This window comes from Salmo salar, chromosome 18 (assembly GCF_965601325.2).
Source record: "Salmo salar chromosome 18, fSalSal1, whole genome shotgun sequence".
NCBI classification, from domain to species: domain Eukaryota; kingdom Metazoa; phylum Chordata; class Actinopteri; order Salmoniformes; family Salmonidae; genus Salmo; species Salmo salar.
In genome coordinates, this window is record NC_138308.1 from 67,969,201 (window position 1) to 67,996,160 (window position 26,960).

The 26,960-nt window shown below is 41.7% G+C and overlaps 1 protein-coding gene across 2 annotated transcripts in view; it reads left to right on the forward strand.

Moving 5' to 3' along the window:
• LOC106577489 (TBC1 domain family member 14) overlaps positions 1 to 26,960 on the forward strand; it is an 86,886-nt gene that overhangs the window by 45,385 nt on the left and 14,541 nt on the right. Inside the window, exons 1-3 of one of the 2 annotated variants that reach the window (XM_014155523.3) lie at positions 2,061 to 2,571; positions 13,468 to 13,595; positions 24,380 to 24,462. In XM_014155523.3, the coding sequence (XP_014010998.1) occupies positions 2,569 to 2,571; positions 13,468 to 13,595; positions 24,380 to 24,462 (214 nt within the window). In that variant the 5' untranslated portion in view covers positions 2,061 to 2,568. Of the gene's footprint in view, positions 1 to 2,060; positions 2,572 to 13,467; positions 13,596 to 24,379; positions 24,463 to 26,960 lie in introns of those variants that run through there. The other variant, XM_014155520.3, reaches the window with a different exon arrangement.

The following is a 26,960-nucleotide window of genomic DNA, read 5'->3' on the forward strand; positions in this document are numbered from 1 at the left end:
GTTACAGCTAAGATCCTTACTTTTCAATAAACAGATGCAAGACGCACGACTCCTTGTCAGACAGGCCACTTCCTGCATGAAACCTTGTCAGGTTTTTGCCTGCCATAGGAGTTCTGTTATACTCACAGACACCATTCAAACAGTTTTAGAAACTTTAGGGTGTTTTCTATCCAAACCTGAACAATAATATGCATATTCTAGCTTCTGAGTTGGTGTAGGAGGCAGTTAAAAATGGGCACATATTTTTTCCAAAATTCTCAATACTGCCCCCTAGCCCAAACAGGTTAACACTTTTTTGGTTACTACATGATTCCATAGTTTTTATGTCTTCACTGTTATTCTACAATGTAGAAAATAGTGAGTAGGTGTGTCCAAACGTTTGACCGGTACTGTATATTCACTACTGTTCGAAAAGCACTTTTTTTGTCCATTAAAATAACATCAAATTGATCAGAAATACAGTGTAGATGTTGTAAATGACTATTGTAGCTGGAAACAGTTGATTTTATAATGGAATATCTACATAGGCGTAGAGAGGCCCATTATCAGCAACCACCACTCTTGTGTTCTAATGGCACATTGGGTTAGCTAATCCAAGTTTCATTTTAAAAGGCTAATTGATCATTACAAAACCCTTTTGCAATTATGTTAGCACAGGTAAAAACTGTTGTGCTCATTAAAGAAGCAATAAAACTGTCCTTTAGACTAGTTGAGTATCTGGAGCATCAGCATTTGTGGTTTTGATTACAGGCTCAAAATGGCCAGAAACAAAGCACTTTTTTCTGAAACTCATCAGTCTATTCTTGTTCTGAGTAATGAAGGCTATTCCATGCGAGAAATTGCCAAGAAACTGAAGATCTTGTACAACGCTGTGTACTACTCCCTTAACAGAACAGCGCAAACGGTCTCTAACCAGAATAGAAAGAGGAGTGGGAGGCCCCAGTGCACAACTGAGCAAGAGGACAACTACATTAGAGTATCTAGTTTGAGAAACAGAAACTTCTAGGGTTGACTGTTTGCCTTCAGGAACAAAGCTTTACTATTAACTGGTGGGTCTGAGTTGACCCAGGTTTGAAATTGTACCACTTTCCTGCTTTAAGTTTTACCACAATTTTCCATCATCGTATCCAACTCCCATGTTAGTGTGAGCTATGAGGTGACATCATTACCTGGGGTCCTCCAATTTAAACAGGCCAAAGAGTCACTTGACTACAACTATAGGCCACTATCCACCATTTGATCCTTTCAGTGGGTGTGGACAGAAACTGGAGTCCTCCTGCTAGCCAGGTGAGCTCTGTATATCTACCCCAGACAGCCTCTCCCCCGTTAACCCAATCTAGCCTTAGGCATTCTCATCTCCTGCGGTGGTAACCTTATCCCTGGTGCCGGGTCTCAGATGGCTATATTTTCAGCACCTGCCTGGAAGCCATTGTCTTGCCATGGCAAGCCCTGCCTGATGGCAGGGGGTGGGCCTAATGTCCCTTGGACGAGGACTAATGAGTTTCTGTTTTATTAGTCTACTGTTGTATTTATTCTGCTTTATTGCGCTGTCACACTATAGGCTGTAATTCAACTGTCGAGCTTTACATTTCTAATTCTCAGCGTTCCGGTGTTGTAAGTCAGGATATTTCTCTTGGTAATATGTCTGCGGGGCGGTGAAGCCTACGTGTTCATTTTCATCCCCCAGAAACAGTCACTGGTTGCCTGCAGGAAATGTTATTTATTCGCAACCAGGAGTGGTTGATTTCAATTTAAACACGCATGAACATTCTGGGTTAATTCAGACAAATATTGTTCACACTGTAAACAATTTTCCCAGTGGGAGTGTTCTGTATTGTCCTGTATGTTTCATAGCCCTCCTTGTCCCACCGGTACCTAGCTGTCAATCACCTGGGAGTCAGCCAATCCCTGTTCCCCCTTTATCCCTGGGCCACCCTCCTCTGAGGCTAGACAGAGTTGCTGGACACAGGAGAACTGGCTATAATTTGAGAGGGAGACAGTGAGGAGGAATGAAATAGAGAGGGGGAGAAGAGCGAGGGGAAAAAAAGCTCCACACAGCACATGACCCAAGGCATTGCTGTTAGAGCGCCGAGAAGATGGATTGTTATAGCAGACAGGAGGATTGGATGAGAAATGGATCCTGTATCAATTAATCTGGGATTAATTAGAGTGCCTGGCTGGGCACAGGAGATTAGTGTGCTCCTTTTCAGCGCAGCGACGGTGAACAATAGAGCACGGCAGTGCTGATTTGCCTACACACACACTGAAAAGAGATCGGATCCTCTGTGTTCTGCACTGACGCGTGGCCTCTGTGTAGCGTCATTGTGCGTGCTGGGAAGGAGAGAAGCAAGGAGGGAGGGGAGTGAGAGAGAGCGGTATCATGCTGCCGCTGATGCATCAGCTCCAGCTCAGGGTGTGTCCCATCGGCAGGCCCGCTGTCCCCCTGACCTCTTCATCCTCGTCCTCTGTGTGGGCTGTGGCCGGGCCAACGGGAGCAGCCATGACGGTTTGTGAAGTTTAGCCTGCCCCCCGGGTTGGTCTGGGTGTCTTTACGGAACTGCAGCGCTCATGGTGAGTGAGCTGGTGTGTGTGTGTGTGTGTGTGTGTGTGTGTGTGTGTGTGTGTGTGTGTGTGTGTGTGTGTGTGTGTGTGTGTGTGTGTGTGTGTGTGTGTGTGTGTGGTGTGTGTGTGTGTGTGTGTGTGTGTGTGTGTGTCAGCTCGAGGGTGAGGGGGCGAGCGCAGCAGTCTACCGCCTCTCTTTTCGTCTCTTTCCCCGTCTGACAGTAGGAGAAATGATGGAGTAGAAAGACGAGGAATGATGGAGTGAGCAAGAGACCTCATCTCTCTTAGGTGAAGAAGTATGTGTGTCGTTTCTTTTTAAAGCTTCTGTTGACCGATCTTCCTGTATTTGATTTGTCCAGCAGTGTATTCATTGAAATACGACCTGTCTGTGAAATGCAACAACATTGTCTTTTTCTGCAAACTCATGTTTTCCCTGTAAAGTGTCTGGTGTTTGTCTATTCGCCCTCTCTGTGGTCCGTGGGAGGAAGGCATGACACGTGAAAAGTGCTGAAATATTCAGCTCAGTGCAGCTCAGGAATGCCAAGCTGGGAGACAGCGTGGTCTCTCTGCGTTCCCTGCTAAAAAGTGTGTCAAGGGGTTTCCTTGTTATTTGTCTCTCCCAACTGAAAAGAAATAAAGCAGATTAATTTCAGAGGAAGGATGAGTGTGTTTCTTTGAGTCAGTGTTTGACGACTCTGCAGTAGCTTTATGATGATCATAGCTCTCAATTTTAGCTCCCAACTAACACAATTCTGCATGCAGCTCTGTGGGTTGTAGACAGTGATTGCTGGTCAAAATATTGTCAGCCCTTTTGTCAGTCCATTACATAAGCAATTTCATCATTGACACAAAGGGTCTTTTGTGTTTTTCCTCTCGACTCTGTTTATTAAGAGGGAAGACTGTAATTTCATGATCTCCTCTTTTATACAGTAGTTATAGCTCGTGTGTGTGTGTGTGTGTGTGTGTGTGTGTGTGTGTGTGTGTGTGTGTGTGTGTGTGTGTGTGTGTGTGTGTGTGTGTGTGTGTGTGTTTAGGTTGTGATTTGATGTATTATTGTCTTGCTGGCAGGCTGTTTACTGTCTGTGTTGACTGTCACTGTCTCGGCTCAGACTGGCCCTGCCTACCTCTTGGGTGTCGGTCTGGAGTGATGTTCTGCTCCTTTGGGAGAGGCCGAGGGCTCTTTTCAGTTTTCACAAATGGCAAACAGCCCACAGACAGAGACCACTCTGACACACGCACACCCTCTGGGTCTCTCTAACCTCTCTCTTCATGGGAGTAGGAAGGAGAATGTAGAGTGCTCAATCCTGACCCAGTGTAGTAAATGGCCTGCATGTGCACTAGACTAGGGGATGTTGAACTCAATGAAAAGTAGTGGATTGGAAGGAAGGGCACCCTACTGCTGTGGTCTTTTTCATGATTGCACAAAAACCATTCATTTGTATTACTCTGTCCTGTGTAGTAGTAGACTATTACAATATAACTTTATTGATCTCCTTTTTTGCTAGATAACGTTAGCTAGCGCTAGTTGGTTGTACCTGCTTTTTCTCAATTTTCTTTTTAAATAGAGCTAACATGTTTTCAACACTTCCTTCCATGATTGAGCAAAACTAATTTTATGTTGTCTTTCTGCAGCAGACATATAGTGAGCAATATGTTTGGAACATCAAATTGCAATAAAACTGCAGTATCGAATCACAATACCTATAGAATCATGAGAATTGCAATACATATCGTATCGGAACCTACATCTTTTGATAGTATCTTATCGTGAGGTCCTTATCAATTTCCAGCCCTAGTAACCACTAGACCCTGTACTGTCTGTTTTGCTTATTGCTAGTGATGCACCGATATGACATTTTTGGCCGATACTGATATCCGATATTTTCCTTGCCAAAAAAAAACGATACCAATAACCGATATAAAAAAAATTGCGGCCTTTTAAGCGTTCTAGTACAGTTAAATAGTTAACACACACACACGGACGCAGCGGTCTCAGGCACGGCATCTCAGTGTAAGAGGCGTCACTACAGTCCCTGGTTCGAATCCAGGCTTTATTTTATTTAACTAGGCAGGTCAGTTAAGAACAAATTCTTATTTTCAATGACGGCCTAGGAACAGTGGGTTAACTGCCTTGTTCAGGGGCAGAACAACAGATTTGTACCTTGTCAGCTCAGGGATTCGAACTTGCATCCTTTCGGTTACTAGTCCAACGCTCTAACCACTAGGCTACGCTGCCGCCCCGCTGCCACATCCAGCCGTGATTGGGAGTCCCATACGGCGGCGCACAATTGACCCAGCGTCGTCCTGGCCTTTATTGTAAATACGAATTTGTTCTTAACTGACTTGCCTAGTTAAATAAAGGTTACACACACCACACTGACCAAAAAGTTATTTAGTTGTCATTTACGCATGTCCCCATTACCAGTAAAACATAATCAAAATCTATTTCTTTCACTTACTTGTTGTGCGGTTTCGTTGTTCAGTCGTTTCATTCTCAACCAGGATTTCTATGGAACGCCGTTTGGGTCTTTGCTATGGAACGCCGTTTGGGTCTTTGCTATGGAACGCCGTTTGGGTCTTTGCGTGTCATAAAAGAAACAATGACCAGTAGATAACAATATTTGATGTGTCAAATAAGCTTGTTGACCAATCAGGACCTGCATGTCACATAATCATGTAACACATTCATACATTTTTTACATAGTTATTACACATTGATTACACTATCACTTGTATTTCATGTCACAACGATTCATCAATACGTATGCTATGATGCTGGTGAAGTTGTCTCGCGCACCAACAGTGCTGGTCATAAAAATAAAAAGCTAGCTAGCTCATGGATGCAAAACAACATCTGTTTCAGTAGCAATAGTTAGTTAGCTAGTTAACTAATATATAGCTAGGTGTCATCTAAAATAACCCTAATTTATAAGATTAATGGTGATTAGACACATCTATGTGAAGCGAGCCACAATAAGGATTAGCCACAATTGTGGACTTTGCAGTTAGCCTTCAAAATAAAAGTATGGCATAATTCTACTGTTTGTATTAATTTGCATCACTGTCAATGGCATACTTTTTTTTTGAAGGCAAACCGCAAATTCCACTATTGTGGCTAGCTTCATAACACATAACCAAGTCCGGTTGAGCCTCACTAGCCAGATGAAGCTAGCTGGCTGCTTATAACGTTAGCTTTGGGCCACAGGGTTAAGTAGCTGGCTAGCTATTTATTTTCATGAACTGAAGCTCAATTTCAATTGGTGAACAACAAGTGGCAAACTAGCTAATACTTACTCACAAGGATTCCTAAATCATTGCTAAGAATAATGAAAAAGACTACAGTTTCTACTGGTCATTGTTTTCAGGCTGGTTGTATTGGTGCTAGCTAGGTACCAAGCTAAAGCTAGCTACCCCAGATGTTGCGGTTTAACAAATAATGCTTTATTACCAACACGGTATTATAAACACATCGTTCGTAGCCGACATTTGCTTGTTTGCAGACTTTTTTTGTACAGCTTTGACAGTGCTATTGTATCTTTTTTTACACACAAAGACCCAAACGGCGTTCCATAGTATGCATGTCGTGAAGCTAATAGCATTGAAGCTATTACTGTGTAACTCCGGTAGGACAACATCTGGAAAAATAGCTCACTTTGTAGTGTGTACCGGTGCTCGACCAGTCGGCGAAAGCCAACATCACCCACGACAGAACGGTTGACTGTCAATGGCAATGAATTCCATTGTTTTTGCTTTAATGGATTTCGCCTTTTGAGTTGTCTCGCTGAAATGTTCTTACTCTTTCAAATGACTGCTCAACTAGTTGACTGCTCGCTCCACACAGCAGACATTGTGGGCTAGGTTATGAATGCTGTGTTGCACGTGTAGCTCAAAATTTTACGTGGTGTCATTATGGCCTGTACCTACGTTTATATAGCTATGCACGTCAGCTTTGACATCGGTTTTGCACATTAAACTAGACATCGGCTGATACCGATGTTGGCATTTTTAGCTAATATCGGCCGATTCCGATATGTTCACCGGTATATTGTGCATCCCTACTTATTGCTTAGTTTCTCCTTTTCTAAATACCATCACTCAGAACACTGAGCCATGGAACCAGGCAGACTGGCCAGGCATGCAAACAGACACAGAGAGCCACTTACATCATCAGGAAATGAAAGTTAATGAAACCATAGATCTAAAACCTTGGCATAATGATGCATGTTCCCTGGAAACAGGTAACCCTGGGATACCGTTGCCACCTGAGCCTAGGCTAATTAAACAGCACAAAGAGCAGAGCTTGTCAGTTCATTGTGATTGTGTTAGCTGAAATGCTAAGCTAGGCCATTCCAGTAGCGAGCAGAACAATCTGTTTGGTAAATGTGTTGTTTACTATGGTCCTAAGCAGAGATAATGTGCTTAGCTTGTCTCTCAGCCTGTGAGTGGTGAGAAAGCAGAAGTAGAAGGAATACATTTTTATATTTTTTATTTAACCTTTATTTAACTATAGCTCAGTTGGTAGAGCATGGTGTTTGCAATGCCAGGATTGTGGGTTCGATTCCCACGGGGGGCCAGTACGGAGAGAAAAAAATATATATGTAAAAGGAAAAAAAAATGTATGAAATTTATGTATGCATTCACTACTGTAAGTCGCTCTGGATAAGAGCGTCTGCTAAATGACTAAAATGTAAATGTAAACTAGGCAAGTCGGTGAAGAACAAATTCTTATTTACAATGACGGCCTACCCAGGCCAAACCCAGACAACGCTGGGCCAATAGTGCGCCACTCTAACAGGATGTGATCTCCCCTCTTTCACTCACTCACTCACTCACTCACTCACTCACTCACACACGGCTTGAATTTCATTTCACCTTGCTAGTGGCACCTGCAATGCCGCTGAAGAGGTGTCAGATTTCAACCCCCCTTCTCCCTCTTCCGCTCCCCTCCTCCCATTCTCTCAGTAGTGCAGGCTCACGGCTTCTCCCCCATCCCCTGGCTAGCAGGCAAGGCTTCCTCCCTAGTTGCCGACAGGACTCAGGGAGAGATGGAGAGAGATTTGCGACTCCCTTTTCTCAGTGGTCCCTTTTTCTTCCCCCTTTCTCTGTCTCCTCTCTCTCCTTTCAATCAGTCACCACTGTGTTGTACCAACTCTCTCTTCTGAGCAGCCCTGTGGTCTGAGCAGCCCTGTGGTCTGAGCAGCCCTGTGGTCTGAGCAGCCCTGCCTAGCCCTGCCTCTCAGCAGCCACAGGCTTACAGTACTGTGAAAAAGTATTTGCCCCCTTTCAAATTTTCTTTACTTTTGCATATTTCGATACTGAATGTTATGAGATCTTAAACCAAAACCTAATATTAGAGGGAACCTGAGTGAACAAATAACACAACAATGACATACTTATTTCATAAACAAAGTTATTCAACACCCAATGCCCCTGTGTGAAAAAGTATTTGCCCCCTTACACTCAATAAATAACTGGTTGTGCCACCTTTAGATGCAATGACTCCAACCAAACGCTTCCTGTAGTTGTTGCTCAGATTCTCACGTCACTGTGGAGGAATTTCGGCGCACTCTTCCATGCAGAACTGCTTTTACTCAGCAACATTTGTGGGTTTTCAAGTATGAACTGCTCATTTCAAGTCCTGCCACATCACAATTGGGATTAGGTCTGGACTTTGACTACGCCATTCCAAAACTTCAATTTTGTTGCTTTTTAGACATTTTTATGTAGACTTGATTTTGTGTTTTGGATCATTGCCTTGCTGCACGACCCAGCTGCACCTCAGCTTCAGCTCACAGATAGAAGGCCTGACATTAGAATTCTCAGAGCAGAATTCATGGCAAGTCGTCCTGAGACAGCAAAGCATCCCCAAACCATCACACTACCACCATCAAGCTTGACCATTGGAACAGTGTAAGGTTTTTACTGTGGAATGCAGTGTTTTGTTTTTGCCAGGCATAATGAGACCCATGTCGTTCATGTGGTTGCTGTCATTGCAGCTGAAGGTGGCACAACCAGTTATTGAGTGTACGGGGGCAATTACTTTTTCACGTAGGGGAATTGGGTGTTGCATAACTTTGTTAATTAAATAAAATAAGTGTATATTTCTGGGGTTATTTGTAAACTCAGGTTCTCTTTGTCTAATAATTAGGTTTTGGTTGAACATCTGATAGCATTCATTATCACAAATATGCAAAAATAGAGAATATCAGAAAGTGGGCAAATACTTTTTCACGGCACTGTATCTCTGAATCACCAGCTCAACTCCTGTCTAGCATACAGCACATGGACTTGGGTGGGCCAGGATTTTCCATCACTCAATTGTGTATCTTTCCTCATCGATCCACCAATCCCCATCTCACTTTTGCCATCCATTGCGCACTCCTTTTCTCTTTTATTTCTACCACTCTGTGTCACCACCTCTCTCTCTATATATCTCTCTATCTTTCTATAGGACACAGCACTCTGAGAACTCCGCCTCCTAATTTCCCACCAGTGCAGTGGCCCTCTTTGTCGGTAGTGATAAGGGGAACTAAATCAGTGGGCTCTGGCCCTCATTCACGCCTGGCATCCTCCTTTTAAGACCATTAAGATTAGGCTACCCCACTTTGCACATTACCCAGTGTGGGGTGGGCCACTCTGAAGAAGGGCCCTTTACAATGACACTTCAAACATTGGAATCTGTTACTCCCCGAACAGATTTATACTATAATAGTTTTTTTCTTATTCATTAAGAATTCATAGACTTGTAGCTGGCCTGAGTGTGACAGGGCGTATAGCCAACAACATAATGAATGCCTGACCAACATCCAAAACAAGAACACAACAACACCTTTTACTACAGATGAAGTGTCCCTTCTCAATATGGAAAACATACTGGTTATGATAAACCAACTCAGTGGCCTTGTAGTTAGTGTCTGTCCAGAGGTTGGGAGTTCGATCTCCGGCCGAGTCATACCAAAGACTGTAAAAATGGGACCCGATGTATCTCTACTTGGCTCTCAGCATTAAGGAGATAGATTGTGGGTAAGGCCCTGTGATAGACTAGCGTCCAGGGGGTGTACTTGTACATCAAGCTGCCTCACGCTACAGAAACAGGATGACTGGGCTAATCAATGTTATGTCTAAAAGCACCAACACAGAGCTAACCGGATCCAGGCTGCAGTCTTTTGTGCTGTATGGCCACACACACCAGGGTTTCCATTAGTCATGCTACGACAACAGGCTATCATTAAATGTTAAGACTGTTATATTATCAAATCAATTCTCTGTGTAATTATTCCGTGATTTAACAAATCACGGAATAGTAATTAACTAGGAAGTCGGGGCACCACGGGAAAATGTTGTTTATAGTTGCAATTTCACGAATTTAATATTTTATCTTATTGATTAGTCTCATATTAATGGATTATTACCTCCTCAGTCATTCCTGAATGTTGCAAACCATTGGATATTTGCACGACCCCTAGCATCAAGAATCAGCGATTTTAAACAAATTGGCTTAATTATTTATTTACTAACTAATCAATCACAGAAACACACTGACATGATACACTGAACAGTCCCTAGAGGGCTAAGCCGATATGACGGCTTGATAGACAAAGGGGTGGGACCAGCTCAAGAGCGAGAAACTCAGTGGACCCACGTTGACTACACTACACTCATGGACGTGCTCATACTTTGAACATGAACGACCACTCATTCTAAAATAAATAGCAATTTGCATATTTACGAGTGTATGCCTTTGTTGTCGCTCTGCGATCGCCGGTCTGTCTGCTGGATAGTCAATCAACAAGAAAGTCTCTGGTTTGTCCACCAGAGCTCAAAGTCTGTCGTAGTTGGAGTTTGTTATAATGGATACGTCAGAGTACCATTCAGTCGTTCGAGAGAATGGATGCGTTTACCAGACTAAAGTATTTAAACAGCTGCAGTCTGAATAATTTGTTTTTAGTTTGTGGATTTCTTAACCATTTCCGTGTGTGGATGATCTCCACGTTCTCTGGTCTTTTCAACATGTAGCGACAGCTTCCATGTTTTCTGGTCTAATGTAAATTTTGTCGGAAGTGGGTTTTATACTGGAGTAGAAAAGGGGGCATTCCATGATGCCTTGTAATGTCTGCTCACAGGGCGTGGACACTGACTGATCCTCAGTTACTATGAAAAACAATTCTAATTTAGAAGACTAAGATCACATTATCTTTCCAAAAGTATTCCTATACTCAATCATTCCTATACTCAATCATCATCTGAATTATTGTATACAACATTCAGATGCAAACCCCATAATTGAGAAGTGTATACCAACAAAGAAACAGTAATGTGTCTCCTGTCCTTCATGAGGTCACCAAATGAAACAAACTCAACATTACTGTTCCTTAAGTGTCCACGGACCACTCCAACTGCTTGGAATACTCCAACTACTCGCCATTCAAGTGCATAGGCAACTATGCAGGCTTCAGGGCATCACACGCCACTTTGCAATGAGCTGGAGGCAGTATGTATTTTGAAAACATATACTTAATTGTTTGAAACCTGAAGGTTTTACTACATATTATATTATGTCTTACCTTTCTTCAAAGTAGCCCAGCCAAAATCTAACCAAACGTGCAGGCAATTATTTTACAAAGACTTCCATATGCCATTGAAGCCAGTAGCCGTTTTCAAATCAACTTTCTCATTGTACAGTAGCCAAATGCACAATCCTAGTCATATTAGCGACCCATGCTAGTTGATGCATATTTAGAGCTTCCGTTTTTCAAAATTTTGAACAGATATATTAATCTGTCACAAATTGTGTTTTGCCGCTAATTGCATTATAAACAACCATTTGTGCGTAGGCTACTGCCTCGTGCGCATTGCTGCGCTTATAATGTGAAGACATAATAGTGTATCAATATTGTATTCTAAATGTTCTGATCTGTTGCAGGAGCTTCATTGCTTACAAAAGAAATTGGGATTTAGCCTAGGCTTACTGGTTGAATGAATTTGGGATCTATTGACCCACAACTGTCCCAGAGTCTGTTTGGAATAGGCTATTTCTTTCTCGCACAGAAAGACAAGCTGACCAACAGAATAGGTCAGATTTTCTACTATGGGGGATAGTAGATTGTTATTTTGCTGCTCTTTACTTGTCTGGTTGGCTGAGGAAAAGTCAATGTGGGCAGTTATTCTAACATAGGCAGCACATGGGTTTCAAGTTTAGGGAAGATCATTTTCACCCTTTTCACCATAGAATGGCACCTTTTATAATAAAGCATTCCATCCTTGTATTTGCAGACTTCTGTAACAGCCTTCTATTTCTGAAGTGATTATTAGATAGGATATTCATAATTTAGGCAAAAGATATCTCAATCACTGTTTGCAAAAAAGTGTTCAATGCAGCGCGTAGTGGCTTAGAGTAGGCTATAGGCCAACGTTTCTTCTCCTTGGCACAGGAAAAGGTTGGCGTTTTAAACACATTTCCTTCAATTCTACTACACTTTATATGACTGGAGACCATCTTTTTTAATATGACAAAAATTACAAGGTAGCCTACTCTGCTGACACTGACAAACAGATCAATAAAAAATAAGAAGTCTGATCAGGCCTGATATTTTGGGATTTTAGGGGCAGGGCCATTTGGGCTTCAAGAGGTGCCCAATCTGCCAATCTGCAAGTCAAATTGATTTGAAAACTGAAAAATGCTAGCTGTTGTTTTAAGAAAAACAGAAGTGTATGTAAATGTAAATACAAAATTAATTAGCTTACATGTCAAAGTGTAGGGGATACGCATAGGGTATTGGCTACAGTCTGTCATGTCCAGACCAATGCTGACAGGAGGGAGGCGCCAGAAAATGTAGCAGGCTAAACTCATTGTTCATCAGAATTCAATAAGAATGGAGCACGCCGTTGTATCCGGGCTGCATTTTCTGTTAAGGTGAATTGCCATAAACAAAATGTGATTTCTGTCATTCTGTGAACCGTGGGTGGACACCCTAATCATGTTACACAACCATTTCATATGGGTCCGGTAAATTTCTATAATGTCTGGTAAATTCAGATTTTCCGAACGAAAACCTTGTCCGTGTTTAAATGCTCCCATGGCTGGAGGTCTAATGGTCAGTGTGTCTCGCACCCCACTCTGAGCCACACAGGAGGCGTGACAGGGACACACTCATTAGATAGGTGCCGCTAAGGGCCAAAGGGCTGTAGTCAGGCTTCTAGCAGGGGTGTGTGGAAAAAAAGTGTGTGTGTGTGAATGGACCGTGGGACAACATAAAGGTCTTTAGAGGAAATTAAATGTCAGACACCTAGCTTTTTTCCTTTACCAGACTCTACTCTGCTCTATATTGGTTTTAATAAGATGCTTCTAGTTTTCAATTGGTTCTGAGGCCCCCAGGTCTCAGACATGTCATTTTACCAAACCATGGATCTGCATACCAATCCCATTGAGGTTGAGTTTGATTATGACTTATAAAATGTAATATGAAACAACTGAACAACTACTGAGCCATTAGATTTCAATTAGACTTTCCTGTTTGTTCAATCGGGTGAATAAACCCAAGCGTCTGATTTGATATTTCCCTGTAGCTCCGTTGGTAGAGCATGGTGTTTGCAACACATGGCGTTTGCAACGCCAGGGTTGTGGGTTCGATTCCCACGGGGGGCCAGCACAGAAAAAATGAAATGTATGTATTCACTACTGTAAGTCGCTCTGGATAAGAGCGTCTGCTAAATGACTAAAATGTAAAATGTAATTGTACCTTTGAATATTTGTGTTTTTGTGAGCGTGCATGCGGTTTTTGTCTAAAGGAATATGAAACTAAAAGTGGCAGATACGACCTTGGCAAATTAAACCAGTTTCTCTCGTGACACGTGATGTTCCACTGTACGTTTGTGTTAAGTATGCGTTTGTTTTGTCTGTTCTAGGAATATGAAACTAACAGTAGCAGAGATGGACCTGGCCACAGTCCCCCATCTCCCAGACAGAGTGTGAGGAAGAATCTGGACTTTGAACCCCTCTCCACCACAGCACTTATACTGGAGGACCGCCCTGCGTATGTACCACACAGACACACACACACACGCACGTATATGCTGGAGGACCACACTGCGTCCGTATCTCACACCTACACACACACCCACCCACGTGTATGCACAGAAACACACTTATACACTGGAGGACTGCGCTGCGTAAGTACCACACACACACACCAAGAACAGAGCAGCTTCTCACTGAGGCAGGAAGGAGTTAGTGGCGTTTCTTCTGAGTCATGGATCCGAATTGCTTTTCCCTTTGTTGTACTGAGTACATATGGGATTGACTGTCTAGCCAGGATCAATATGAGACCAGCCCAGCTCTCTCCCTGCTCTCTGCCGTGCTGCCCTCAGGGTCGATGACTTGGATGGGTTGCTCTCTTTCCCTTTTTCTCATACACACAGTATACAAAACCATTGCCCTTTCCATGATATACACTGACCAGATGAGTCCAGGTGAAGCTATGATCCCTTATTGATGTAATTTGTTAAATCCACTTCAATCAGGAGGAGACGGGTTAAAGTAGTATTTTTAAGCCTTGAGACAATTGAGACATGGATTGTGTGGATTTATGTGTGGCATTCAGAGGGTGAAAGGGCAAGACAAAATATTTAAGTGCCTTTGAACGGGGTAGTAGGTGCAAGGTGCACCGGTTTGTGTCAAGAACTGCAACGCTGCTGGGTTTTTCCACGCTCAACAGTTTCCTGTGTGTTCGGAGGTTTTTAAACCACCCGATACAATTGCAATCAGTCGATATAATAGACATCCATCATCAGACATCAAGCGATATGAATCAGACAGTGGGGTGCTGCCTGACCCACTAGTTGGTCAGAAGGTTCAAATCAACGTTTCATATCGTGGCGTTAGATGTACTGTAGATCGAATTGCAACCAAGAAATGTTCTTCCCTACTATGGGTCATATTAGCGAGCTATCCCAGGGTAAAAACACTTAAAAATCCGTTCCGTACCTTTGGCGAAGGGAAAGGATATCAGAAGATCTTCTAGTTTCAGTTACAGCACAATACAAAAATGTCATTACCGCCTACTCAGAAATGACGATATGGAAGGTTGATTTGAACCTGACCAACTAGTCTGATTCATATGGCGTGATTTCTGATGATTGTTCTCGATTATATCGACTGATTTGGTTCTGTATGGGGTTTTTAAACAACTAATTGACCTACATCCGTTCAATTATTTTAATTCCATTTCGTTTGTTTTTCTTTCTGTGCTCTCAATGTGTACTTCCTCTAGAGAGAAATCAGACCAAGCGCAAACTGTGCAATGTAGTAGGGAGTTGTAGTTTCCAACAGGCCAATTTTCTACATAGTTTAGTGCAGAAAATGTGGTAAATGACTATAATCTATTGCACACATACTTGTCTGGAGAGGGAGAGAAGAGAAATTAATGCACGATCTAGAGGATATAGAGCAGTTGCTTCTTGAGGTATCTCTACCTGAAAATACATGATCTACAGTGGCTTGCGAAAGTATTCACCCCCTTGGCATTTTTCCTATTTTGTTTCCTTACAACCTGGATTTAAAATGTATTTTTTGGGGGGGGGGGGGTTGTATCATTTGATTTACACATGCCTACCACTTTGAAGGCTCAAAATATGTTTTATTGTGAAACAAACAAGAAATAAGACAAAAAAACAGAACTTGTGTGTGCATAACTATTCACCCCCCCAAAGTCAATACTTTGTAGAGCCACCTTTTGCAGCAATTACAGCTGCAAGTCTCTTAAGGTATGTCTCTATTAGCTTGGCATATCTAGCCACTGGGATTTTTGCCCATTCTTCAAGGCAAAACCGCTCCAGCTCCTTCAAGTTTGATGGGTTCTGCTGGTATACAGCAATCTTTTAAGTCATACCACCGATTATCAATTGGATTGAGGTCTGGGCTTTGACTAGGCCATTCCAAGACATTTAAATGTTTCCCCTTAAACCACTCGAGTGTTGCTTTAGCAGTATGCTTAGGGCCATTGTCCTGATGGAAGGTGAACCTCCATCCCAGTCTTAAATCTCTGGAAGACTGAAACAGGTTTCCCCCAAGAATTTCCCTGTATTTAGCGCCATCCATCATTCAATTAAATTCTGACCAGTTTGCAAGTTCCTGCCGATGCAAAACATCCCCACAGCATGATGCTGCCACCACCACCTTCACAGTGGGGATGGTTGTTCTCAGGGTGATGCGAGGTGTTGGATTTGCGCCAGACAGCATTTTCCTTGATGGCCAAAAAGCTCAATTTTAGTCTCATCTGACCAGAGTACCTTCTTCCATATGTTTGGGGTGTCTCCCACATGCCTTTTGGCGAACACCAAACGTGTTTGCTTCTTTTTTTTTAAGCAATGGCTTTTTTCTGGCCACTCTTCCGTAAATCCCAGCTCGGTGGAGTGTACGGCTTAAAGTGGTCCTATGAATAGATACGCCAATCTCCGCTGTGGAGCTTTGCAGCTCCTTTAGGGTTATCTTTGGTCTCTTTGTTGCCTCTGATTAATGCCCTACTTGCCCTGTCCGTGAGTTTTGGTGGGCAGCCCTCTTGGCAGGTTTGTTGTGGTGCCATATTCTGTCCAATTTTTAATAATGGATTTAATGGTGTTCTGTGGGATGTTAAAAGTTTGATATTTTTTTTATGTCCCAACCCTGATCTGTACTTCTCCACAACTTTGTCCCTGACTTGTTTGGAGAGCTCCTTGGTCTTCATGGTGCCGCTTGCTTGGTGGTGCCCCTTGCTTAGTGGTGTTGCAGACTCTGGGGCCTTTCAGAACAGATGTATGTGACACTTAGATTGCACACAGGTGGACTTTATTTAACTAATTATGTGACTTCTGAAGGTTATTGGTTGCACCATATCTTATTTATTGGCTTCATAGCAAAGGGGGTGAATACATATGCACGCACAAGTAAAAAAATAAATAATTTCACTTCACCAATTTGGACTATTTTGTGTATGTCCATTCTATGAAATCCAAATATATATATATTTTTTAATTTACAGGTTGTAATGCAACAAAATAGGATAAACAAGTAAGTGATTGATGGTTAGTATTCAGCAGTCAAAGTATGCCTTATTTACTTTGAAAAACTACTGAAAACGTGATTTTGTCAGACAGCATAGGCAGCAACTCAATAGTTAATGAGATGATGACTTGGAATGAAATTATAAAGTCATCAAATAAATAAAATATACACAACTTAAATATTTTATTAAAGTAACCTTAAGTGATAAACTCTAATGGGCAGTCACTACCATCATGGGACTTTAATTAATTGTTTTATTCTGTGTTACAGCATTCAACCCACATAATGCATAGTGCATTTTATGTATAAAGGTCCCGCACAGTCTTTTTTTTTACAATTGTTTTTATTAATTCGACCATAAAAAAAAAAAGCACACAAAAAACTTGAAAAAGCCATACATGAGTAAAATCATCGAGGATAACACACAAAGTCTGGGACTTATTTCCGTTGTGATCATCTTGAGACAAGATGGCTAGGCAAGATCCAACACAGTTAAACACAGTATGGCATTGAGATAATAAAACATAAAATGAAGAAGAAGAACATCTATCTAATCATTGCAGTTACATCGTAGGGGTTATTCATATACATAGTCATCCTATTTCCCAAGTAAAAAATAGCCTTTGAATGACCAAAACATCAACCATAATATTTGTACACTATTAAAATGCTCAAAATTGAAGAAATTGTACCTTTTCGTTCGTCTCTAACTATCAGGAAGTTTTAAGGAACAGGTTGAGTGGGCGGGGGAGCTTATATTCATGAGCTTCCCTTGACTGACAGCTCTTTGAAACTCCCTTGTGGTTGTTGCCAGGTAACAAGTTACACAATCGGCCAGTTGTCATTCCGAGCCTAAATAGTTTACCTCACCCCATTTCTCAGCAAAATGCTCTCATGGTCAACAGAGCTGATCATGACTGTTGGATATCAGACAAACCGGCGCAATAAACAATTGCATTTCTATTGTTTTGTAACTAATTGCAGAACACTGTTCACTGATAGACTTCTTCACAAGAATTAGTAAAGCCAGAGTCGCCTTAGAAGCTTAGACATAAGGGAATGTACATGAAAACAGCATACTGGACAATTTATTGGTGCCTCTGTGTTAGCATTATAAATGACTATGTTCAGAATTGTATGTATTGATCAAACGTTTATTTGATCATGTAAATAGGCTAGCCTAGCCAAAATATTGATCAACATGAACGAACACTCATGAGAACTAAAAGTAAGAAATAATGGTGAGAACATTTAAAAAATGATTAGAGCCATAAGCCTAATATAGGCACCCCATTGATTCGTACAATTTGTAACACTCATCTCCCGTCCGAATGCTTGAAAAAAATATACCAAGTAACAAAATGTGATATGATATCACATAAAACTGAATTACTTAGGCTTTAGGAAATGCAACCAGCTACAGAGATTGATGGGGAGGGGAGCGGGAGAGGAGGGGCACCCATGTACCCCGGTTCAATCAAGCAGGCTTCAGTCTCCCACTTGGCTTCAGCCATCCCCAAGATTGAAGCGAGAGACAAATCCAGAAATAGGCCTTGTCAGGCCTCTCACACTGGGCAGACAGGGGTTCTGGGATGGACAGCTCACAGCGCTTCCCCATATACGGCGCTGGATCAAGGGTAACCTAGTTGAAGAGGAGATCCAGGAGCATGTCTATGTAGTCTGTACTGTTTTTGAAAAGGGAAATGTTTGTTAAATGGGTAGTGAATTTAATTTCCTTTTATTTACTGTCCTGAGTTAAGCTATCGATTTGTTTATGTAGTGATCTACTCATTCTACAATGTGTTTTCTGGTATTTATGAAGTACTCACTTTGAAATATGCAGTATTTGGTTGTGCACTTTTTGAAACTTTTCAATGTTTGTATTTGGAATATGTGTGCCTGAAATGCTCAATTGATTTGAAATGAATAATTATGACTTACAGTATGTTGAGTCTGTCTTCAAAGGCTTCACACAGGGTTCGCACAAGGGCCTTGAGGTGCTTAAAGTACTTGAATTTGGCACTCTGAAATTCAGGTACTGGAACACCTTGAAAATAAGATTTTTTCTCAAGTTGGTGCTTGAAAAGTACTTGAATTTAAATGACAAGAGAACAGAAAATGATCAAATATGTTAATATGAAAAATATTACAAAAATGTATTGGTCTTGCGAATTAATTTCCTCATGTGTTTTGCGCTCTGATTGCCAGGCGAGCTCGCTCTTTCCACCCACACTGCCACTCAGCCAGGCAAGTACAGAAGTGACTAATTAGGTGCCGTCAAACGTCACATCAATAGCTAAAATGCCGGGCAAATTTAGATTTATTTAGTTAATGTTTGTTTACCCACTTATTGCATTCCCAGTGTTGTTCAACGCTCCGAAGGCTTCTTGATCTGTGTTCCTAATATTTTTATTTTTTTACCTTTATTTAACTAGGCAAGTGAGTTAAGAACAAATTCTTATTTTCAATGACGGCCTAGGAACAGTGGGTTAACTGCCTTGTTCAGGGGCAGAACGACAGATTTGTACCTTGTCAGCTCGGGGATTCGAACTTGCAACCTTTCGGTTACTAGGCTACGCTGCCGCCCCATTCCTATCGTGCCTACCTTTGCGAACGAGTGGAATCATGAATGATTCATGTATGCTTGTTATGTTCGCCTGCTCCCTCGGATTTGCCTTGTTAGCAGCCCATTCATTCACCACTCTGTCCAATGGGAAACTCCGCCTACGACACAGGCTGAGAGGTGAAAGAAACTACCCAGACCAACTGACATTGGCCAGTGGCAGAGAGACGCCGTCGACAGTGGAAATAGTTTTAAAATAGGGTCCCCTGAGAGAATCTGTACACTTATCAAACACATGAACTTGTTTCTCTTGAAATGGGAATAGAATACAACATTTTAGAGTCAACTAAGGGCCTTTTGCACTGTCAGAATTCACTTTCATGTCATTGTGTTGGGGCAGCCTGTGTGACCAAACATTTAGTGAAATATAAAGACAATTTAAATATAAAGACAGTTTCATATTATTATCATGTACCCTGAACAAAATATAAACGCAACATGCAACAATTTCTAAGATTTTACTCAGTTACAGTTCATATAAGTACATAAGTCAACATCATCAGTACTGACCACTCCGGTATGTAGTAAATACAGTGGTTGCTCCACTAAAAGTTTTACGATTATGCTGCGGTACTTAGAGGTAATTTGTGGTCTTGTACGGTACTCTGTGTCACCACTTCGTTGCTCCAGATCAGGGCAAGGGGGAGTTGGAGCACTGATTTTATACTTTTGGGTCCTACATGGACTCTAACTGACAATAAATGGGCAACATAAACCTAAATAGAAACTGATAATTGTGCACGACTTCAGTATTACTTACTAAAACTGTTGTTACACCAAGGTTTTTATTATTTTATTTTGTTAGGATTATTTTGCTCTTACTGTAGTCGTGTAGCCCCACTCCCGACATGGTCATGTTGTACAGTGCCTGAGTGGTACAACAGTCTTAGACACTGCATAGCAGTACAAGCTGTGTTGCTACAGATGCTGGTTCAATACCCGTGCTGTCCTCGACTGGGAGACCCATGAGATGACTGTAGCTTTTTGGTTTCTCTCCCTCTGAAAACAGAAAATAATTCTAAATAACAAACTGGCTTTATTTATAAATTAGTAACAATGTCTCACCCCATGTTCAAGAATGGCCTTTTTCTCGCTCATTTTACGTTGTTTGAGAACAAAATAAACAAAGCGATGATGATGATTATTATTAATTTAGAATTCTATAAAAGCCCCTTGGATATTCTCACAGATATATTATTAACCCTGTTATTAGCAGGACAATGTATATTGTTCATTGCTCCCAAGTGGCGCACAATGGGATTGCCTTGCAGTTCTCCAGCTGTATCAACTGAAAGCGGTGCGAGGTTCAAGGCATGAGGGCAGGGGGCACGGGATGTGCCGCAGAACCACGTTCAGAAGACGGACCTAGCCCATGGGGAAGGGAGGAAGAGGAAAGGGGGGGGTGGACACCCACCCCGCCACACTGGGTAGCACAGAGCAACACTTTAAGGGGAGGCATTGCACTAATAATGGCGCTGACTAGGGAAACGTTCCTGCTGTTCTTAGTGCCAGTCTGCACGTTCAAACTAAAACAATGTAACTAATAATGGCATCTTTATGCTTTCGTTAATAAAATAATGACTTTTAGCAGGTAGCTGGACAATCGACTTGCCTAGAAGGAAGGTAGGGGGAGAATTCTAAGTTAGGTTGGCTGTATCACAACCGGCCATGATTGATTGCAATTTCTTTACAAATATTATTTTGGCCTTTATTCAGATTACAATCGCTCACTTTCATTTTTATGAAAACGAAATAACCTCCAAAATATAATTTGACATATTATCAAGTTGATAGCACAGCCATCACCACAGCCATCACCTACGGCACCTACATAAAGCAGAGTGACTCACTCATTCATGGCTTTGGATCAAAATAAATAAGTACCAACATTCTTTCTGCTAGTTTTTAATAAAGAAATGTTTTGGTTATCCTGATCTGGACACCATGTGCAGTATTATAATAGCCCATTATGGGCCTACAGTATATTATGGGGCTACAGTATATTTTCCATTCCATCCTAACGGAAACCCAGAGGGTTTTTTGTTTTTCTTGGAATAGAAACACCATAATATTAATCAAATTAATCCCAAACTCTAAAAGTAATACGAAATGTAGATACAAATGATTTGTGACATTGTGGTTACAATAAAGAATGTAAACAAGATCACAGCATCTTGTTTACATGCTGTGTTTTTATTTACAGTATTGATTGACAGCTGGGGGCATTTTTAAAACAGGTTTTCAAACACTTGTAGTCCAATTAGCAGGACAATATGCCTTTACCAACACCTCTCTGTATTTTGATACTTTGTGGATGGGGGCTCCGGAGTGGCTGTGGGATCCCGCAGTGCAAAATGCGTTGCTACAGATGCAGGTTCGATACCTGTGCCGGCTGCCACCGGAAGACCCATGAGGCGGCTTTTGGATTTAATTTAGAATTCTCCAATCCTCTGTATGCAATTATTGGCAGAGTTATGTCATATTTTTAGATATACTTTCGGCCTACCATAGGCGACGTGAGTCTCACTAGTGTTCAGTAATGTGCTGTTAAAAGTGATGTAGGTCTTAATTATTTAAAGAGCGTATTGAAGTTAGAAGCAATAGGATTTGAAGCAATAGCCTACAACTATTGTAGCTCCGTTTCGCGCTGCTCTGAGACAATCATGTTGACTGGTCTTGATAAATCAATGAGATTTTTATTTTCACTGAATCTCCATTTGGATATTGATTAGACTACAATTACACAATTAGGGTGTAGAAATGTTATGCTCTTAGTGTAACCTTTCATCTAACTAGGCGTGGTAGTTAAGAACAAATTCTTATTTACAAGGACAGCCTACTCATTCCTCCCCGTCGGGGAATTGAACCCCGGTCTCCCCCGTGCCTGCATGACACGGGGATTCTTTAGCTAAATAGCCAAGTACTGTAGCCTACTCCCGACCGTCACGTTGTACAGCGCCATATTTTCCGTTCCATCCTAACGAAAACCCATATTTTTTTTTTGTTCTACTTAGAATAGAAACACCATAATATTAATACAATTAATTAAGCAACATTTCTTAATCAGTCCCATATACTATGTTCGTACAAAAAAAAGGTTTTAAATTATCTAGTACAGCCGCTATTGAAGGCTATCAAATGCTTCTCAAAGATGCCCTCTGGTTGTCAAACTAGCACTAACTAGCATTAATGGTCCCAGTGGTTGGCATAGAGTTCTGCGGCACCACGCAAGCTGTGCTGCCGTACGCTGCAACTTCTAAAGGACGAACCACTAAGTAGTTCAACTCGTGTTATTGAGTAGAAGTTGTAAGGTAGTGATTTGTTGTTTTTTTGGGGGGGGGAGTTGTGGCGATATACCACCATCTGATGACAACTAGAAACAATTGCATAATAGGAACTAATACAAATTGAGGATCTTTGAAAATAAATATTAATGCTTGAAAAAGTACTTGAAAGTACTTGAATTTGACTTGCCACTGTCTGTAAGACCCCTTTTCACAGCATATCCCCCACAGCATATTCTTTGCCTTCCTGCTGTGGCGGTTGCCTGGGAACCTGTGCAGACAGAGTAGATGTGTGCTGGCAGTCCTCAGACTCAATATAGGGGGTTTAGGGATGGAAGAACAAAAACCATATAGTGACTATCAAGTGTGTTACAGAAAATATTCCATTTACAAGTCAAAACAGTTACAGCCACCGTGTCAGACTCATCAAACTCTGATACTTACATTATGGTCAGCGCTCACAAGATCCCCTGATCTACTGTTAATGACAGTACAGCATCCGTCTTCAGGATTAGCTTCCTGGCAAGACCCATGGAATGTTCTTCTCAATTGATAAAGTAACTTTGCTCGAAGTGTGCACTGCACAATCGGAATTTGCCGCCTGTCCATCCGAAATGAAAAGCAGCCACTGTTCTCGGATGTCTTCGTTCTTCGGAAAATAGTGTAACGTTAAATTAACACTATGACATCCAGTTCCCTGCACAGTGTGCTTTTTCCAGTATGCTGGTAAGTAGCTTGCTTGCTTTAAGTCACAAGACAGATGAATAAGGGTTAGTTACCAGCCATGTTCTACTCGAGCAATCTTACTGTTTGTACGCAAAGCCCTGTGATGCGCATATGTGATAACAGTTTTAAGGCGTTACCACTGCTTGACTTGAGTACCGGCACCTAAAATGTTCTACTGCTTGAACTCCTGTTCCTCTTTATAGAGTATTAGGTCAAAAGTATTGTGGAGCTCCTGCACCTAAATATTAACTGTACCGGCACCCAAAATGAGCACCGGTACCTATTTTAGTCCGAGTCAAGCACTGGGCGTTTACATATTTTAATTAGTTAAAATTCTATGACGTTGCATAATGACGGAAGTAATGCCTGTCTCCTGAATCCAAACGTTTGACATTGGGGGAGGGGACCAGTAACTTTTATAATCAACTTTGTCAATTTACCAGCTACAGTAATTTCTAATACTTGGGTCAATCTACTATGAATTAGTTTAATCTAAATATCATCCAATTTGATGAAAAACATGATTTTCACTCTTCAGATACGTTTTAAGAAAAATTAGCGGAACTTAAATTGTGTACCGAGATTATTTTGTAATAATCAAACCAAAACCAAACTGACCTCAAGAAGCACTAGTCGCTCAGCACTGTTCCTTTACATACTACTCCCCCCCCCCCCCCCGAACTGCAGTGCAGCAGGACCATGTAGAGAGAACCTATTCTCCCTCTCTCTCCTTTTTCTGTCTCTCCTTTTTCTGTCTCCCCTGCATCATTCTATCTTGTTTATACCAGCCTAGCCCATATGGTTTCCTAACTCTTATATGAGAGGTTGGCTAGGTACAGTTGATAGTAGAGAGAGGCTACTGAACGTTTAATGCCCCTCTCTTTCTTTACGCCACAGTAAAGAAGGTGTTTGTGGCTGTAATCCTGTAGAATATTTAGAGGTGTAAGGTGGTGTCTGCCAAAATGGTGGTAGAAGTGTGTTGTCTCTCGCTCCCTCTCGCTCTCCCTTTCCAACCCTCCCTCACTCATTTTCATTGCCTTTCTCCTCCTCTAATACCCCACCATGAATAATGCGAGGGACCAAGTTCAAACTTTACACACACTCTCACTCACCCACATTCACTCTCTGGGATGTATTGTGTTGCAGTAATCTGCCAGCCAAGCCTGCAGAGGAGGCACAGAAACACAGACAACAGTATGAGGAGATGGTGGCACAGGCGAAGAAGAGAGGTGTGTATTTATATGTATTCATCTGGATCATATCCGGCCATTTTTTATTGATATTCCCTCACCCCCATTGCTCTTAAAAATCCACTCATAGTCAAAATAAATGGAATGCATTTCTAACTTTCCTGCTTTTTAGTTTACGAAGGCAGCCAATTCTGATATTTTACCCAATTACTGGTAAAATTAGCTGATCTGATTTGTGGAAAATAATCAGAATTGGGCTGCTTGTGTAAACGCAGCCTTAGATACTTTTATCGTGAAAACTGACTGGATGGGTTCCCACTATACTGTTTTCAACCATGACATCCTTACAGATCAGCGGTCTTAAAAGGATACTACAGTATATAATGGTGACATACAGTGCATTCGGAAAGTATTCAGACCACTTCACTTTTCCACATTTTATAACGTTACAGCCTTATTCTAAAAAGGATGAAATTGTTTTTTTCCCTCATCAATCTACACACACTACCCTATAATGACAAAGCAAAAACTGGGCCACTCAAGGACATTCAGAGACTGGTCCCGAAGCCACTCCTGCGTTGTCTTGGATGTGTGCTTAGGGTCGTTGTCCTGTAGGAAGGTGAACCTTCGCCCCAGTCTGAGGTCCTGAGTGCTCTTGAGCATGTTTTCATCAAGGATCTCTCTGACTAGTCTCCCAGTCCCTGCCGCTGAAAAACATCCCCACAGCATGATGTTGCCACCACCATGCTTCACCATAGGGATGGTGCCAAGTTTCCACCAGACATGACGCTTGGCATTCAGGCCAAAGAGTTGAATCTTGGTTTCATCAGACCAGAGAATCTTTTTTCTCATGGTTTGAGAGTCATTTAGGTTCCTTCGGCAAACTCCAAGCAGACTGTCATGTGCCTGATTGGTGGAGTGCTGAAGAGATGGTTGTCCTTCTGGAAAGTTCTCCCATTTTCACAGAGGAGCTGTGTCAGAGTGACCATCGGGTTCTTAGTCACCTCCCTGACCAAGGTCCTTCTCCCCCGATTGCTCAGTTTGCCAGGTGGCCAGCTCTAGGGAGAGTCTTGGTGGTTCCAAACTTCTTCCATTTAAAAATGGAGGCTACTGTGTTATTGGGGACCATCAATGCTGCAGAAATGTTTTGGTACCTTTCCCAGAAAATTTTGAAAAACCTTTTTATTAAGGGGTGTTGTGTGTAGATTGATGAAGGGGGAAAATCTATTTTAGAATAAGGCTGTAATGTAACAAAGTGGAAAAAAGGAAGGGGTCTGAATACGCTTAGGTTGGCGTCATTACAACTCATTTTTGAACCACTCCACAAATTTCTTGTTAACAAACTATAGTTTTGGCAAGTCGGTTAGGACATCTACTTTATGCATGACACAAGTAATTTTTCCAACAATTGTTTAGACAGATTATTTCACTTATCATTCCTTCACTGTATCACAATTCCAGTGGATCAGAAGTTTACAATACAGTAAGTTGAATGTGCCTTTTAAACAGCTTGGAAAATTCCAGAAATTGATGTCATGGCTTTAGAAGCTTCTGATAGGCTAATTGACATCATTTGAGTCAATTGGGGGTGTACCTGTGGATGTATTTGAGGCCTACCTTCAAACTGAGTGCCTCTGCTTGACATCATGGGAAAATCAAAAGAAATCAGCCAAGACCTCAGAATAAAATTGTCTGGCTCATCCTTGGGAGCAATTTACAAACTCCTGAAGGTACCATGTTAATCTGTATAAACAATAGTACGCAAGTATAAACACCATGGGACCACACAGCCGTCATACCGCTCAGGAAGGAGACGCGTGCTGTCTCCTAGAGATGAACGTACTTTGGTGCGAAAAGTGCAAATCAATCCCAGAACAACCGCAAAGGACCTTGTGAAGATGCTGGAGGAAACAGGTACAAAATTATCTATATCTACAGTAAAACGAGTCCTATATCGACATAACCTGAAAGGCCGCTCAGCAAGGAAGAAGCCACTTCTCCAAAACCGCCATAAAAAATCCAGACTACGGTTTGCAACTGCACATGGGGACAAAGATCGTATTTTTTGGAGAAATGTCCTCTGGTCTGATGAAACAAATTTAGAACTGTTTGGCCATAATGACCATCGTTATGTTTGGAGGAAAACGGGGAGGCTTGCAAGCCGAAGACACCATCCCAACCGTGAAGCATGGTGTGGCAGCATCATGTTGTGGGGGTGCTTTGCTGCAGGAGGGACTGGTGCATTTCACAAAATATATGGTATCATGAGGAAGGAAAGTTATGTGGATATATTGAAGCAACATCTCAAGACATCAGTAAGGAAGTTAAAGCTTGGTCACAAATGGGTCTTCCAAATGGACAATGACCCCAAGCATACTTCCGAAGTTGTGGCAAAATTTGTGTATCTAAACTTCCGACTTCAACTGTATATAGTAATATTATAATTAGAATGTATAATATAAAGCCATTTAGCTGATGTACTTATCCAAAGTGACTTGCTGTCATGCGTACAATTTTTTTTTAACATATGGATGGTC